At 39.7% G+C, this 17217-nt stretch overlaps 1 protein-coding gene across 4 annotated transcripts in view; it reads right to left on the reverse strand.

The window, feature by feature from the left end:
* Positions 1–342: 342 nt before the first annotated feature.
* The window catches only part of PIGN (phosphatidylinositol glycan anchor biosynthesis class N), a 111179-nt gene continuing 94304 nt past the window's right edge, over positions 343–17217 (reverse strand). The window contains exons 24-30 of one of the 4 annotated variants that reach the window (XM_035552754.2): positions 14766–14821; positions 14218–14293; positions 12776–12849; positions 9966–10008; positions 8186–8238; positions 3071–3185; positions 343–754 (exon numbers count right to left, since the gene is read on the reverse strand). In XM_035552754.2, the coding sequence (XP_035408647.1) occupies positions 749–754; positions 3071–3185; positions 8186–8238; positions 9966–10008; positions 12776–12849; positions 14218–14293; positions 14766–14821 (423 nt within the window). In that variant the 3' untranslated portion in view covers positions 343–748. Of the gene's footprint in view, positions 755–3070; positions 3186–8185; positions 8239–9965; positions 10009–12775; positions 12850–14217; positions 14294–14765; positions 14822–17217 lie in introns of those variants that run through there. The other 3 variants (XM_035552753.2, XM_035552757.2, XM_035552759.2) reach the window with 3 other exon arrangements.

Genomic DNA, 17217 nt, shown 5'->3' on the forward strand with positions numbered 1-17217 from the left:
AGAGGCCGCAGATTGCACCGAGGTTAGCTAAAAGCTATTGTCTTACAGCAACAGCCTCGCAGCGTACCAGTCTTAACCTGCCTCACACAGTCTGCCTCATGTTTACAAGGCTTGCAAAAAGCGTAGCCAGCTCCAGAGATATTCAAATGCGTATGCCACATTGGCAACATATAAATCAGTGATCTGCCCAGACTGATTTGATTTATGCTTTTGTCTGTGAGATACTTATGTGAGACATGAAATGAAGCTATGACTTTGCAGACTCCTGATGAGAGTATGCATGTGAGACAAACAGCTGGCAAGTAAATTACAGCAGCCAAAAAAAAAACAAACCACCAAAGGTTTCCTGTATCTTTAAACAGGACTTACCTGCCGCGTTTTATTTTATTTTCAAGAAATACGTACAGCTGGAGAATACAGCTAAGGCTGTTTTGGCCCCATGATGTCTAAACGACAACCTCCAAACACAAATTTCTGTCGCAGCATTTAATCTGCAGCAGCAGCGCCCTCTGATCCCTGGATGGGATTTTGGCACTGAAGTCTGTTAATTTATATTTACATTCCAGAAATGGAGGTTGGTTCAAAGGAAGCTGGAGGGTGGGCAGAAGGGCAGGAACATTTATCGCTTCATCACGTGGCATGGTGCTTAGTCCTTCTGGAAAGTTCAAGTCTCTTTGTAGTTAGCAACTGGGCCAGTCCGTTCATCAGCATCATAAATATGGTCAGCGACATCACCAGCACGTAGTGGCTAATGCTGCAAGGAAGAGACAGACAAAAACAGAGAAATGCAAGTTTGTGGAGTAGAAAATTTGACTTATTCATCTGATTTATTGATTTATTTATTTTTTAGAACTAGACCTAGTATAACACTTTACATATGCTACTCCACGAAGATGATTACAGCAGCACTATCAAGTAAAAAACCAAAGTCAAGTCTGTTGCAAAACAAAAAAGGTGGGGACAACAGAAAACACAACTGAATGTGTACCAAGTGAATAAGAGGCACTGGGTTTACACACATGCATATAAAAAATATGTATTTCTTCATCCAAGTGGATAATTCAATGTATGCAACAAACCATTGTAAGAGTGCAGTTTGCTATGAACTGATCAAGCAGAATTTAGGGAGAACTTGCCATAAGGTAGACATTTCTCTGTAATAAGACCGCTCAGATATTTAGGTCAGTCGAGCTGCAATTTTCTAGAGAAAGCACTTCTCCAGTGATAAGGAGCTTTAAGAAAACAAATAATTTTTTTCACTCAATGTTTCTAGAAATCATAGATTTCACTGCTGTGGTAACACATGGATTCAAAGAAATTAATCAAATCAGTTCAAGAGTGGCTAATAGACGTGATACAAAGATGCAACTTCTGGGTTAGGAAGACCTCAAGTCACTAATAAGTAAAAGCTTAGCACGCACACAGATTGTTCTCCACTTGCTCAAACTTGCACATTACTTCCTCAAGTATCTGATGCTCACCAGCAGTACAGACAGCTATTGGTTCAGACTGAGATTTGACCCGGGAGATTCAGCATCCTGCGTTCAGTGTCTGAATCACGCTGGTTGTTAATGTAACCACTAAGAAATTAGTATTTTTCTAAATCATGACATTTCAGCCTAGCGTTTCAGATGAAACACTGCTGCACTCGTTTGCATCACAGCATCCCGAGTCACCAGCGCAGCTGTTTTTTTGTTTTATTATTTTTTGTTGTTTTTTCCCCAGGACTACTGAAGACACTGACATCCTGACACAAGAGGTGTTCATATCTCCCGATGAACCCCATCTCCACTGTTTCAAAGCAGATGGTTCCTTAGGACGCGTGGGGTAACTTCAGGCTTGATGAAGCCTGAGTTTATTTAGAAAAAAAGGATTGCAAGGAGTACTTGCAGGTTTAATGATCTGGAATTTCTGCCTGAGGACCCATTCTGCCTGAGGACCCATTCTGTTTGACAGTTTAGCCACGGAAGAGCAGTAAAGCTCGTAACTGATGCTATCAATCCTCACGACCCCGAGACTGTGACAATCTTGGCACTGGCATGCCGTAATTTAGTTCTGCGAAGCGTAGAAGCGCTGGCTCTTAACAAAGCTTGGCCACTAACCACTGTGAGAGAATAAAAGTCATCCAAAAGTTCACTAATGAGCAGGAGCTCTCCCACAGCCAGGATGCAAGCAACCAAAGGAACCCATCTGAACAAAATGGGTGGAGAGCACTGAGAGGGACCTGACTCATGCTACAAGATTTTTCTGTTTCCATTGAGGCTGATTATAACCTTCTCACAGATACCTTGCTCAAAATACATACGTTTAAGGAATCGTTTACAAAAATCCACCGGTGCGAATGGGCTCCCGCCTCAGCAAGCATAACCCACCCCAACATCCTGCAGCTTGCTTCTGCGTAACTCCCACCTGTGTGCAGTGTAACTGAAAATGTTCCCTACTGTGAACAAACGAAGGTTTAATTTATCAGACAGGAGACATACTTCCTACGTCCCTTTCCTACTAATATCTCCCTCTCTAGCGTGAGCTAAGCAGAGCAGCCCAGCTACCAGAGCCAGTCTCCTGCTCTGTTTCTGTGGGGAATGTACAAATCCGCGCAACGAGAGCATGAAACCAGGCACAAAGCACACTTTCATCTGGTCGGTGCACTTCGGACTTCGTGGCCCGCAGTGAATTTATGATAGAAAGATTACACACCTCCCTCAAGAGCAGCCCTTGGAAGTCCACCTGGGTGTGTTACAGACTCTGTCCGAGTTTCAGTGCTCTGTGGGAAAGGACGTAATGCTGCCAAAGTCGAACCCTAGCCGCAGTTGTTTTCGTGGTGTAACGTGTCCTTGTACGAGCACCCCAGGTACAGCAGTTCGCATAGCTATCAAGAGAACAGCCACCCTGATGAACAGCTGCGTGGCTTAATGTCTCATGTATTACTGGAAACACCTCAGCTTTCCCACTCACTTGGCACCAGAATTGTTGTTTCTCATGTACAGTAGCAACAACACTTTTACTCCAGCTCTAAAAGAAAGCTTGAAAATGCAAAATCTGAAAATGAGAAGTCAAATGAGGACCCTACCTTTACTTTTACGGACACCCTGACAGAGACGGTCATCTGAGGCTTGCTTGAAGACTTGCTGCCATCAGCATGGTGCTTCAGCAGACATCTGACTTCCCCTCTGTCCTGAAAGAAGCTTTACCAGATGTGGGTGCTCATCCATTATTCGGGGGAACAGAGAGGGGCTTTCTCAAAGAAAAAAGCCTCTGCAAACTCTGCTTAGCCACCTGTCGGTCTAGGAATTAGATTCTTCATGCTTTTATAAAGAAGAGAGCGCTGCACACATTTTTCTCTTGCTATACTGCATAAGGCTGAATGGCTATGCTCCTTTATTAAAATATCTGGTGTTCAGAGTAAAGAAAATATATATTATGCCACAGAGCACAATTAAAAGCAATTTCAGTCTATTTGTCACATAATTGCAAACAGCCAGCATCTCTGGGGCTATCAGCAACTGGTACTGCAGTGCCTGCAGGCAGCTCTGCTTGGTAAATTAGTTCTCAGGCTGGGGTAATTCTGTAATTAAACAAGCAAACAAAGCGAGACTCTTACAGGTATGTGCCACAACAGCAGTGGAAAAAGCTCTTGATTCCTGCACAACCCAGAACTACACCCTTGGCTGGATCTGTAGTTACAGAGAAGCAGGGAATTCTCAGAACAAGGTTCCTCCATTGCAAGTCAAAGCTGAGCTAACAAGACAAAGGAGTGAGATTGCAGGCTCCAGGCAAGTCAGACCCCTGCAGAAGAAGGGAAGGCACCGAGCACGGTGGGGCACAGTGAGCCTACAGTGGGGGCAACGAGTATGGAGGACAAGATGGGCAGGGACAGGTAATGGTAAGAGAAGAGGTAGCTGGTGTAGGGGAACACGGACAAACTAAAGTAAGGCAGCGCCACTCAACAGAAAGGTGTTTGCCCCACCTGTGGATCAGGGTTAACAGGCAAGGCTAGTGCTAGGAAAAATCTGAATCAGGGCAACACCCGTTTTGGTCACAAGTAACCAGAAGGAGAACATACGAGGTACTACTCTCTTGTGGTTTTGTTTGGGACAGTGGATATCGAGGAGAAGTACTAATCCAAGAAAAGAGGAATCAAACATAACTAGAGAACAAGAAAAACTGATCCTGCCCCAAATTGTGCCTGCTCTCTCAAGCCAGGCTAACTGCTAAGATGGCAGACCTGACTGGAAACTGGGAAGGCAGGAAGATGGAGCAAGTTACCTTAACAATTAAAAAACGGAGACTGAACTAAAACAAATAGAATAAAGTAACTCATGCAAGGACTTGGAAGAGCTCTTTCCAGAAGTGTTTAAGGACCTTATCTCTACAGGACATGCTGCTTTCTGTGTGCTTGGGAACAAACAAACAAACAAAAAAAAAAACCCAACAACAACCACCAAGAAATACTTCAGAGACTAGACACAGGTTTTGAATTTTAAGCCTCCTGTATTTTCAGCCAGGATCCTTCACCATCTCTCCCTCCATTTCATCTGAAGCAAATCACAAAGCACATCGTTCTAGATCCTGCTTTAGAGATTGTTGATAAACACCGTTTTCCTCCTAGACACAAGACCCTTGTTTTAATTAACAGCCCTAGAACACCACCATCCCCGAACTAAAACTGTTTCTATCAGATGAAAACCTAAACCCTTGATCTATGCTTTATCTATCTCCTCTGAACTTTGAAACTGCAGAAGAACAGTTCAGACTGTATCTATCTTTATATCTTCTAGCAACTGTTATAAAAGGAGAGGAAGTAGTACAGTGTGTGTCTGGATAAAACTATATAATACTGTCATATAAAGAAGTTTCAGGGTTCTGTCTTGACCATCTGTTTATACAGCTATTTACACACCGCACGTACTATACAGCTATAGTAGGTTTTAAAGGCTATATATCTCCATTTTTATAGATAGATAGATAAAACATAGCTTTTAAGCCATAGAGGAATATATTTTAGTGACAAAGAAGCCGAAAAGCTATCTATTCTATTTATCTGTTATTCAAAAATAAAAGAATCTGTCAGAACAAACTTCTCATGATCAGGTACTACACACTGATAAATCAAACATACTGGGAATATTGCATTAGTGTATCTACGAAATGTAATGGCGGGTTCTTCTACAGCATATGATACAATTCAGGGTCACCTCGAGATATATACGTACAGGGTAAGGTTGGCAGACCTCAGAAGCTTGCATAAGACAACACTATGAATTCGATATTCACTGAAAGATTATACTTTGTTCTTATATCAAAACAATGAAAAGCAAACACCCTCTGAAAAATAAGTTCCTGCTGATTTTGGTAGCACCATTAACCAACGGGGAATCAAAACTTTCTAAACAGCCATAAATAATCATGTTAATTTGTAATTTCCTGAGAGGAGGTAATCAATGGTGGGTTGATAATTTGCTGAATGTGATACTACAGGACTTTATGTCGGGTGTGTTGTTTCTCGGCACTTCATTAATGAACTGGAAGAGAGGGAAAAGTAAAAATCTCTTTACATTCAGAGACAATGCTTAAGTGGTATGGTGTATTCAACCAGAAGAATACAGACATGTTGTTAAGGCAGCTTTGAGGCATGGTAGACTCAGATGTAAGAGGCAGGAGTCAGGGGTGAAATAAAAAAATGGAAATACATCAGTCAGGCAAACAAACGCTACTTCTGAATGATGCGAGAGATCCACTAGGAAACAATACCACCATAAAATAGCGATGAAAGTCATATTTTTCCTCAAGGGAACTTACAATTGAAAGTACTGAGCACTGGTATTGAAAAACCCAGCTGTCGCCTAATGAGCATTTCCTACTCAACTTTCATATTCTTAGTGAGAGGACATTCAAAAATTTCAAGGTGTGGTAATTAGAAAATCCAGAGAAATCTATCACCACAGAAAAGGATGAAAGAATGGAAATATACATCAGAAACTTTCCAAATGCAGGATATACACCACTTCAGAGGACTTCAAAGGAATGAATCTCTCGTTTTTCACTAGGCAACTAAATTGCTGCTTTTCCAGTTTCATTTCAGTGATCTTCTAACTGGTAATATAAAATGAACCAGAAAATTGTATCCTCCTCAAACTACTTCCTATCACTACCACACACACACACACACACACAAAAAAAGACAGCATCTGGTCCTAAGGGCGCTCCTATTCTTTGTTCCATTAAATTCTGCACAGGTTTTGTTGAGATACAAATGGTTGGAAACAAACCAACCATCATTTCCTTAACTGACTCAGTCTTCTCAGGAAAATTTTGGCAACACCTAAAATGTCAGCTGAGAGAGGATATTTTCAGACCTTGCTGTCAAAGCAACAACAGACAACACTTTAGCAGGAATGCTACAGAGCTGTCACAGCGTCTGTAACAAAAGGACAGGAAAGAGGCACATTAGTATCTCTCTCCCACCACTTTTGGGAACTGCCCAAAACCCCATGAATCTCATCTTTCAGGAATAAACAAAAAAATCTTCTGCCATTGCCTGCTGATTCTGCCAAGCTTGAGGACTGCACGTTGAAAAATCTGCTCAGGATCAGGGGGTCAAAAGATTGTTCACTCTAGGTAAGAGGACTGCTTCAGTTCTCCATACAGCTTCACCTCTTTTCTTACACAGCCCAGTCAGTTTTATCTTATGTGCATGCACACACACACACACACACACATATACACACAACATACGTAAAGAAACTACAATAAAATAATGTAGGTTGTAAAGTCAAGCATTCAAAAGTGAAGTAATGACAAATTTAACACTGCCTGAGCATTATGCATTGACATGTATAAAATTAATCACAAATTACTTTGAAGAAGGACTTCTTCAATGCCTTCTTCAGTGTTCAAAACACACACGAGAGGCAGAATTGCATTTGTATATAACAGGCTCCCCCAAGCTCTTTGGAACAAAGCCTACCTCCAGCTGAAATAGATCCAACAACCTATCCCAGCTGTAAATCACTGTGCTGTGAAGACTGTACATGAGAAACAAAGGTTTGGGTTACTTGTGACAATTTTTGTTCTTGCTCGCTAAAGCTTCTTGCCCAGCTGAACAGACCACTTTAGAGGTCTTTAAAATCCTTATTAACCTACAGAGGAATTCAAACCAAAGGATGAGGCCATCTGATCTACCATAACCTGACAGCAACAAGGAACTGTGATGTTAAAGCAGTGTTTCCATTATTTGATCTAACTCGATCTCCTCCCATTAGGAACCTTCAACAGCTGTAGGCAGGAGTTTCAGGCTCCAAAAGAAAACAGGCAGAATGTGTGTGTATATATGCATGCGTGCACCCAAAGAAGTGCAGGGCTCAGCAAAGCACAGGGTAAATGTAGACTAAACAGAGTATTAACAACGGGTCACTATTCAACTTTTGTTTAAATAACAGTTTCAAGTGACCAGATTGGCTGGATTATTAACACCACATTCCCTACTAAGCTTATTACAGAATACTACCTACTCCCACAACTCAGGGAAGGTAAGTCTGAAACGCGCATTTCTTGGATTTGCTATTTCTGGGCCACTCACAAATAAGAATGCACAGTTGAAAACCTACTCAACGATGTATGCTGTAGGACTCACAATGCAAAACAAATTCACTTGCTGAAATTGTGATTTGTATCTTAAATGCCACAGATTTATTCTCCCCCAACTGCGGGTAGGATAAATGCATGGGTATTGGTACCCACCAACATATTCGCACAATGTTCATGAATTCACAGGGGATCTTATATGGAAATTTAACTAGATTCATGACAATTAACAGCTTTGATAAATTATTATTTTAACAGTAATTAAAACTAATTACAATGCAAATCAGTAATTAAGACATTTTTGTGTAATTACTGTTCTTTAAAAATAACAGGATTTCTTGTCATGCAAGATTAATTACTTACTCCATGTTGCTTTGGCACAGATTTTAAGACGTAATTTTAGCTGGGGATATATCTACGCATGTGTTGGGGTGCACGTGTGCACATATGTATTCATATGTGTTTTAAGTATGGGGAACATCACTGAAGCATTCGATTAAGGAGAGTAATTGGAAAAAATTACAAGAGTTCTGAGTAGATAAACAACAATATTAACCTATGAGCCTTCTTAAAATGCAATGGAGGCAAAAAAATACTGTACCTTGTTCCTATTTCGAGCCAGCTTCCATAATCTTTAACCAAAAAGAAAAAGTGCTAGGAAAAAAAAACAACAAGTTTTATTAGTACATCATCATTGCACAATTTGAAACCTAAAATTAAAATGAACATTTTCAGGTTGTTTACTCCAAGTTTCTAATTCAAGTAGAACAAGGGCAAGACCTTTCCAGGAATGCTCATTTGGACAAAAGTAAAGAACACTCTAGGAGCCAGAGATAGACTTAACATGGTATCAAACACAAACAGCTAAAGATAGACTGAGTTCTGTTTCTGTTTGCAAGAAGCAGAGATTACCAGCAGAGAACCTTTTCAATAAGAAAATACAGTTCACCTTATTGCCCAAAATAATGGGATCCCAAGTAATGCCTCATGTCAAAAAGGAGACTACATATTGTTTACCTGGAATTCTGCCACAAATTTATTAGTGCAAGTCTGGCAGTTCCCCATTTGCAAAAAGGCAATAAAGTCAGGGGAAGACAATTATTTATCAGTGAATTATAGCTGATGGCCACATTAAATACTTCGGAAGACAAGAAAACCAGCGTTGTTTCATTTTTTTTTCTGCTAGCTTTCTCATTTCTTGATGTACACAAAGCTCCTACATATCAAACCTTTTTGGTCTTGTTTTGTTTTCTACACCAAGTACATATTTGCTATTTTTTTTAAAATCATTAAGTCAAAATAGGAGAACATGTGAGATACAAAATACTGGGGCTTGCTATGTATCTGTACACATCCCCACTCCTCTTTTGTCTTGGTCTAAATAGGACTGATTTTATTAGCGAAACACTAAGAGAGTGGCTTACTGATATTTTAATCCTTTTCCTCTGAAGGTTATCAAAAACTAGTTTAGTCAAAATACTTATTTGGAATTACACAAAACTATACCTTCTCCATTTTTTACTCTACAGACAAATCAGTCGTTATTTGGTTTTGTACTTGTGCTGTTTTTCCCATAAGGTAAGATCCATAGATCACACTGCATTGTACATTATGATGCCCAATGACATCACATCTGGAATACTTACTCCGAAGCGACTAAATGAAAACAACACATAAAAGTGAGAACACCAGCTCTACCTGATGCTTTTGAAGATTTCTGTTGAACTTATGATATTAAGAGGCACCAACTGATATTACTTGATACAGTTAGAGGGAGACAATGAAAACACACCTTTAATCTGTAAAAATTATACTGGGTTATTATTGTTCAGATTTGGGTTGTTTGTGTCCACAAACCAAGGTAATTCAATCTATCTCAATATATTTCCTAACAGCTTATTACAAAAGGCACAGTGTCTTTTCATGTGTTGCAGATCTCCCAGATGCTGATAATTCTAACAATGAAAATGGCAACACATTTTTCCTTTTAATCTTTTTTTTTTTTATGGGAAGGGGGAGAAGGTGTGAGGAAAAGGTTCAAATTCCTGAAAAATTAACTAAACCTAGCACACAGCTAAAACTGATACTCTCATTTAAACTCTTCCTAAGAATTTGATTGGAAAGCACACGAAAAACTCAGAATGACTTGTTACTTCTTTTTTGTCTCTTGTTATTATAAGTATATTGCTTCTTTGGAAACTTTAATTACACGAAATTCAAAGAGCGGTGATTGCAGGAGTGTTATTTCTAAATTATGCTAGGATTTCATTTTACTGCCCTAGTTGCAAAAACTTTGAAGTCTGAAGCAAATTCAGATCTCTAGCTGGAGTTAGTAGAGCCCTCTGCTTTATCTTATTCGAAGAGAACGTGCAACAACTTACCAAAGCCATGATGTCTGAAATCACAAGAACAATGAGGAAAAGGCTGCAAAGAAAAATAAAACAGCAACAGATCAACCTTCATTCACGGCCACAGATGTTGCAAAGCATACTAACTCCCCTTCTCCCCCGTAAAGAAAATAAGATGCGATTTCTTGTGGTCGCCTTTCAATCGCTCAGCAACTTTTCAATGTATTAGAGAACAGTTAAAATATATGACTAGAATATTTGGTGTTTTTAATCCCACCCTACTTGAAAATAACATTTCACATTAACAGCTTCAATTTTGCAACAGAGAAACCTAACACGAGTCACTAGCAGAGAACAAGAGCATGTTAGAAACAGTGCCTGTCCATCCCTTACACAGGGAAATCATGTGCCAGCTAAGCCAAAGAAAGCTGATTTAGAGGCTTCGGGATGGACTCAGGCGTGAGCAAAAGTGTTTTGCGCAGGCGGATACCTGAGCTGATCAGTCCTACTCTACAACCATCCCTGCTGAATGAGGAGCTTGCCTCCCCCTTCCAGAGCCCTGGGTACCTGTGAGCCGCTCCAACAAGGTGCAGCATTTTGGTGGCACGCTCGCAGACTCACTGGAGTCTGTCAGGCAGCAGTTTACCTCTGGAAAGTAGACTGCGGCCAATAAAATGAACCAGAAGGGAGCACGTAGAGCTATTTTTTTCCCCATTAACCTATTCTTCTTTTCATTAAACTATGTAAATCCTAAATTGCATGAAAGCAATTACTATAACTGGTTAAAACTAGTTTCTAAGTTAATGATGCTGAAGCAATGTAGCAAGGAACTGACCCATTAGCAGAGGAGTCTTTAACTATAATACAGTTAATTTATCAGTACTATCGCCGTAAATCCATGAAGCCTTTTTTTGGGAAAAAAATGTCCTGCAGCAGCATTGCACAAGCCTGTTCTGGGAGGACACCCATACCAATATCTTCAAATAAGAAGAAGTTTCTGGTATTGCCAAAGTCTGCGTGTGCTTCATTAGTAAATCAGGATGCCACAAACCTACTGTGTCTCAGGCTCACTGAAAGGCATCTGTCCCCTTACCTATGGCTCAGATCAGATGTTGCAATCTTGGAAGCCTAGGAAGCACTCAGCCAGAGGGCTGTTTTCACAGGGAAGTTATAAGAACATATTCTGACAGAATATTCCCCGTGAACAGAAGAAAGAAAAAGAAAAAAAGAAAGAAAGAAAGAATAATTCTTTAATCTATAAACAGGGAGTTTGGGAGCAATTTGTCGGAACAACAAAAATCTGCTTTACGCCCTTCTGAACTGCGGGAAGCCTTTCACAACGGAAGGACAACGCTAATTTCAGAGCATGTTTATAACACTACAAAAACAAGATTGCCCCCTGTGATGGCTTAATTTAGCTAGCAGGGGCAGCAAGAGCAATAATGAGAGTACAGCACAGACTCCAGGATGTGCTGATAATCAGAGCACAACCCCTCCAGGGAACCTGGGCACATCTTATGGTTTCTGTCTTGATCCCAAGCTGATGCTGTGGCGGTATCACTGCTATTGTTACCTGAGCAGCTAAATGAAGCCAGCAAAAATCCCAGCCTGAGGTACAACCACAGCCTCATAAACCTGCAAAGATGTACTTGTGTCCCATGCTTTAAAAATACACAATTTCCCCTCTCACACACACACATGCACATTACACAAAAGCCTGCAATATCTCCAGTGTTGCAAAGCATTCGGAAGTTGGGAAATGCTGACCTTTGTGATGCCCGATCCCTATAGATGTGAATTGCTAGCTGACTTTCTGAACAACGCCAGTTCCTCAGGGCAGCCCTGCTCCTGTATCAACCTTAGTGAGGAAGACAGATACCCTTCCCTTCCTGGGGGGTCAAGGGACTGTCCCAACACACTGCATGCACAGCTGAGGCAGGAAAAGTAAGTGGGAAGGCAAGCCTTGTGCTGCCTCTTCAACAAGAAGTCGGGTTTCAGGCTGCCATTCCCCTCTAAGTACCAGGTGAAATTGCAGAAGGAGACAACAGGCAGAGCACAGGCAGGGTGAAAACAAACAGAAAGGCACAGGACATCACAGTGATCAAGGGCAGCTTCCTCCATCTTAGCTGAGCAATATGCAGGATAAAGTCACTGCGGTCCCCCTGCCGCTGTCCAGTGAGACCCTTGGCCCCACACAAGATCCCACTGTGACAAATTCAAAATCAGGTGGTGGACCTCCTACATCTCAGCACCATCTGTAATCCCACATGATGAACGGAGGCTGGGGACCCTTCTCACATTCACTCTGAAAAGTCTTCAGAGATGGAGAAAGGGCTGGCAGCCATCTAGCCCTACCACAAAAAACATATAATATTGAGGACACCTGAGCAGCATTAAACTGCCATAGAAGGGCATACATACTTTTTTTTTTTAAATGCTGTCTGTGGTGAGGTCAGTGCTACACAGTTCTGAATTGGTTATGTTATAAATGGATTATTTTTAAAATATTGTACTATAAGCAGAGTTGCAATATGAAACAAAAATCAGACTTCAGATTCTGCTCATTTTTCTATATTACGGAGAAAACAGTGCTCCTTCTGTGTATTGTCAAGAAAGAATATTAAATATCGGATTGCTTCAGACAGAGCCAACGCCTCCATTTATAATCATTTATCACAAAAAGAACTCCTGAGCCTGCAGAATCACTGAACAAGAAAACCAAACTGTAATAACAAGTAACAGTCCGCTGATTTTTTTCTTTTACATTTAGATATGACAATCTTGAAGTCTTGCAAAATAGATTTGAAACCCTTACTAATGCAGAACTACAGCACTTGCTGTACCTCTTAGAAGATAGCTGTGTTGTGACTTGAACAGCTTCAAAAGCACATGATACCAGAACAAATGGGATTACAACCTGTTAAAACAGAAACAACATTTTGGTTTATAACTGTATTTACACAACAACCTGGCAGGTTGTGGAAACAGTTTCATTCTTTTGAAATTATCACAAAATGTGTATGTTACAAAAACAAAATATTGGCAAGAAAGAGTAGAGACCCATTCTGCAGGAAGCATGTTTAGTAAACGAACAGAAAACCCCTTCCATCATCATAGCTGAACTGCAGTGAAATAAACCATGAGGCAGTATGGAAAACTATAATTAAAACACATTAATGATCCTCACTTCATTTAGCCATTTTAACACTGATGATAAATACTAGAGCAAGGCTAGAAGACAGAACTATTCAGATCTAATATCCTGTGTGACAGGCTGCAGAGCTCCAAGTGAAGTGTAATAGGTCTATCTTAGCCTCACACACACACACAAAAATAAAAATTAAAATTAAAGTATAGCATGTATTCAGCAAAAAAAAAAAGATCACACTGCTCCTCCAAAGCCAAGTAAAGCAAATGAAAGCAGTTCAGTAAACTAAGAACAAAACAAAGCCCGCAAAAAAGTTAGAAACATTAACATTGTCTTTTGCTCCTTCTAAAGTTGACTTGCACTTCTTAAGTTAGAAGTATAAGCACATCACAACTCTTAGAGGCTAAAAAGCTCTTCCCTAGGATCCAGAAAGTTTGCGCTGACTTGTGTCCTGGAGTATTACACATCATATACCTAAGTGCTTTCCCTGGGACAGAAGCAGCAGAGATGCAGAGGCAGGAGCTACTGCATATTTTAAAAGAAATCCATAAATTCCATGTTTCCCTTCCTGTTTGCCTCTGCCCCTGGCGGATCCTGTTCTCAAGTATCAGAACAGAGCTCCCACACCTTGCCTGCAAACAAGAAGTGCAATCCAATCTCTAATAGACCACTAAGATATTAGAAAAAATATTAAAAATAGCACTCATTGTGAAAATGACAGCCTAATCAGTAGAGCATTCAAAGACTGTACTTAATGTAATGTAGATAGATGGAACTAATAAAATATACCTATTCCATCCATGTTTCTGTAGATATTATACTACAGGGAAAACTTACCATTTTAAAAATAATCTAGAAGTCTTTTCAACATTTAAAATTTCCATTTTAATGCAATAAACTGATCTAATACAGTTAAATTATACTTTCCATACAATTTAGCTTCTCTCCTTTGGGAATCAGAAGAATCCATCTCTAGAAACAATACAAAGGCTGAAAGCTTCACACATGGTTGAGAAGGCTAATGAAGCTCAAATACATATATATGTTTTTGTAAATTGCAAAGTAACAACTGTGTACACGATATGTTATTTATTAAACAGCTCTTTGAGAAAATTTCACTAAGGTAGGATTACTAACCTTCAGCACAAGCAAGCCTCCCATCATAAAGGGACTGAACACAGTTAAGAAACAATAGACAGACGCAGGATCAAAACTAGGGAAACATGAAAAAGACATTACAACATGTCCTCAAAATGGCATTTTGCATTAAAAAAAACATAGCATTTAGTTAGTCCTGTGTATATACATTTTTAAACAAGGCTTCCAGCCTTCTCTCCTCTTGCTCAAATATTAAATTAGCAAGGACTGTTTACACTTCACTTTTCTTTCTCTACAATTTTTCTCTGCTGGTGTCTTTTGGGGAGTCATGCTGCTAATGAGCAGCCGAGCTTTCTCAACTCATACTGCCAATAGCTTCTAATGGAAATTGAGATGACCCCGTAACCAAACAGTGCAGGCTTTTAGGGAACAGGTTACAGAGAGCAGAAAAAGTAAGTTATTATTATTGCTGAATATTGCTTTAATTCTGCTGCCTTGATCTTGCTAACCAAATTTATATTCAGTATACCAACTGTAGGAAGAACTGTTGTAGCCTACTGTTTCTCAAATCAATGAATAAGATTTACCTGTTAACGGAAGCTATGTTTCCAGTGCCAAAAAAGGCTGTCACTATGAAGAAAACCTAGACGTGTTTAAGGAAAACACACTGCAGAAACAGCTGTAGTAAAACAAACCCAGCATTTTCTCCCTTTATTCCAATTTCATTCCCAAACCCTGTCAATTTCATTCCCAAATCCTGTCAATTTAATTCCCAAATCCTGTCATGAAACTACAAGATGCAGACCTACTGTTACAGCTTTCCATGGCATTAAGAAAACCAAAGCATTGTCCAGCTCCACCCAAGAATTCAGACCTGATTGCATCAAATTTGAAAGACAAGCTGCACATGTAATGTTTTAGAGGGTGTCTTAATCCCCTACCAGAAACCTTCAGTTTGTTTTCTGGGTCCCTAACAAGACAGGAAGATACCTGGACCACGATCCCAGAAATACAAACACACATTGTTGCAAAAAAAAAAAAATAATAATAGCATTGTGTATCACCAAACAAAATAGATTGCTTTAGTGAGGAATTAACCGTGGAAGAGGTAGTTGGCCATGAAAGAAGACTAAAGGCTCTTATCCCTTCTGCAGCTTTGCTGTCCAAAAATTATGCTGAGTCTATCCACTGCAACTCAGGACTCCCAGCTACTCCTTGCTTCGAGGAGGGAGGACAACTCTGGCACAATCTGTATAGCTCAATGTTTTATAAACCTACCTTATTCATCTAGATACAACACTTGCTGCTACAGGAGTTCATGAAAGATGAACTTTCTTCTACCTCCTGAGCTCATTGGGACCCTTCTAGCTCTCACCTCTTTGGTTAAAAACTGGTTTTAACTGCCTTTTTTTTTTTCCCCCTCTTCCCATCAGGCAGAGGGTCACTGACAATGGCTCCTGCTGCTAGAGGCCCCTCTGGGTCTTTCCACTCCTGTTACAGCTACTGCCTCCGATCATTCAAGTCTCTGCATAAACAGCTTGCTACCAAATACTCAGCAGAATCATCGCGATTCTGTATGCAATATTTCTGAAGGATTAGGTCAGCATAACTACAGAAATTATGCCTCCCAAGCGTATCACATCATTTCAAGTTTAGTAACACAGCAGTCTAACAGCATAGTGCAAATCTGCCAGTTGAGATTTATAACAACAACAATTTTCTAATAAAGCAGAAAAAAATACCAGTGGCACATAGGTCTAATGAAAATGCTAAGCATATGCAATCTGAATCTGCTTTTGGAAAATCAGGCTACAAGGCCAATCAGTGCAAGGCTGACTTTTGTGCCCCGTATGGGAACCTTAAAGATTCTTTTTAAGATAAACAGCTAACAGGGTTGTGGGTACAATGTGATTGTTCTAGTAGAAAAGTCTTTTAACACCACTGTTTCTAATTGTTACACATACCTGAGTTAAACAAAACACTACCTTTTGAGCTAGTATGTGTCACACCTGGTCTTCGCAAAGGAGACTAGCAAACTGTGTATTTTTTTCCAGGAGCTGAACAGGATACATTCAAGTGTTTTCAATTAAATATAATAATTTAATCTCATCTTAAGTGTTTGATATTAAAGAAGTACTATTCTGAAACTTTAAAAAATATAATCATATTGTTTGGGTCTGGTTTTGGCTAATTTTTAGGATCTGACAGCAGTAATGTCAACAAAAAATAGCTTTTTTTTTGTTGTTAAAAACGGCAAAGCAGCAAATGAAATAGATGAACTCACTGCAGGATCTCAGGCTGTTTTCAGGTATACTGTAAAAACAAATAATTTCAACTGCAGTCCCAGGATGAAAGAGAAAAGCAGTAATGTTATCAAGCTTTTAGAGTATTGAAAAAAAATATCAGCAGTTGCAGTTACAGTAATGCAAAATAACTGCTATGCTAGTGAACAAGCAACCCTTCCCCCCAAGCACAAATCCTTTCTAGCAGCAGAAAGGATGTGTGACACATTTTATTCTAGGCCAGACTCTGGCAACGTATTTCATTAGAGTCTGCTGGAACTTTCCTTCTCATCTCATCTGATTGGCCACAGCCAACATTTTCTTCCTAATAAACTGCCATAAGAGAAAAAACAAAACAAGAATAATTTTAATATCACCTTTTCCAACGAATTTGTGAAGGCTGAATGAATTCTCTACAGCCAAAATGTAATAAAATACAGCCAAACTGAAAATTGGTGCCCTTAGAATAAAGGTAAACTCAACTGTAATAGTTATAAGAGATTAAACTTTTAAAAGTGGCCAAGGAGACAGATTTCAAAGGAAAGTACAGTTCATTATAGATTTATTTTTTTTACTACCGTATAAAAAGCAATGGACAAGAAGACTGTTGTCTTCTGAGCTACGCGAGTCAGATCATCTTCACTAGCTTCTGTTTCGTTTCTTCACTAGCTTTTCTTTCTTTGTTTCTTTTTCTTTGTTTTTTCTTCGCTAGCTTTCTGTTTCTCTACCAGACTAGAAGTTTTTGATTGTAGGACCT

This window comes from Cygnus atratus, chromosome 2 (assembly GCF_013377495.2).
Source record: "Cygnus atratus isolate AKBS03 ecotype Queensland, Australia chromosome 2, CAtr_DNAZoo_HiC_assembly, whole genome shotgun sequence".
Taxonomy (NCBI): Eukaryota; Metazoa; Chordata; class Aves; order Anseriformes; family Anatidae; genus Cygnus; species Cygnus atratus.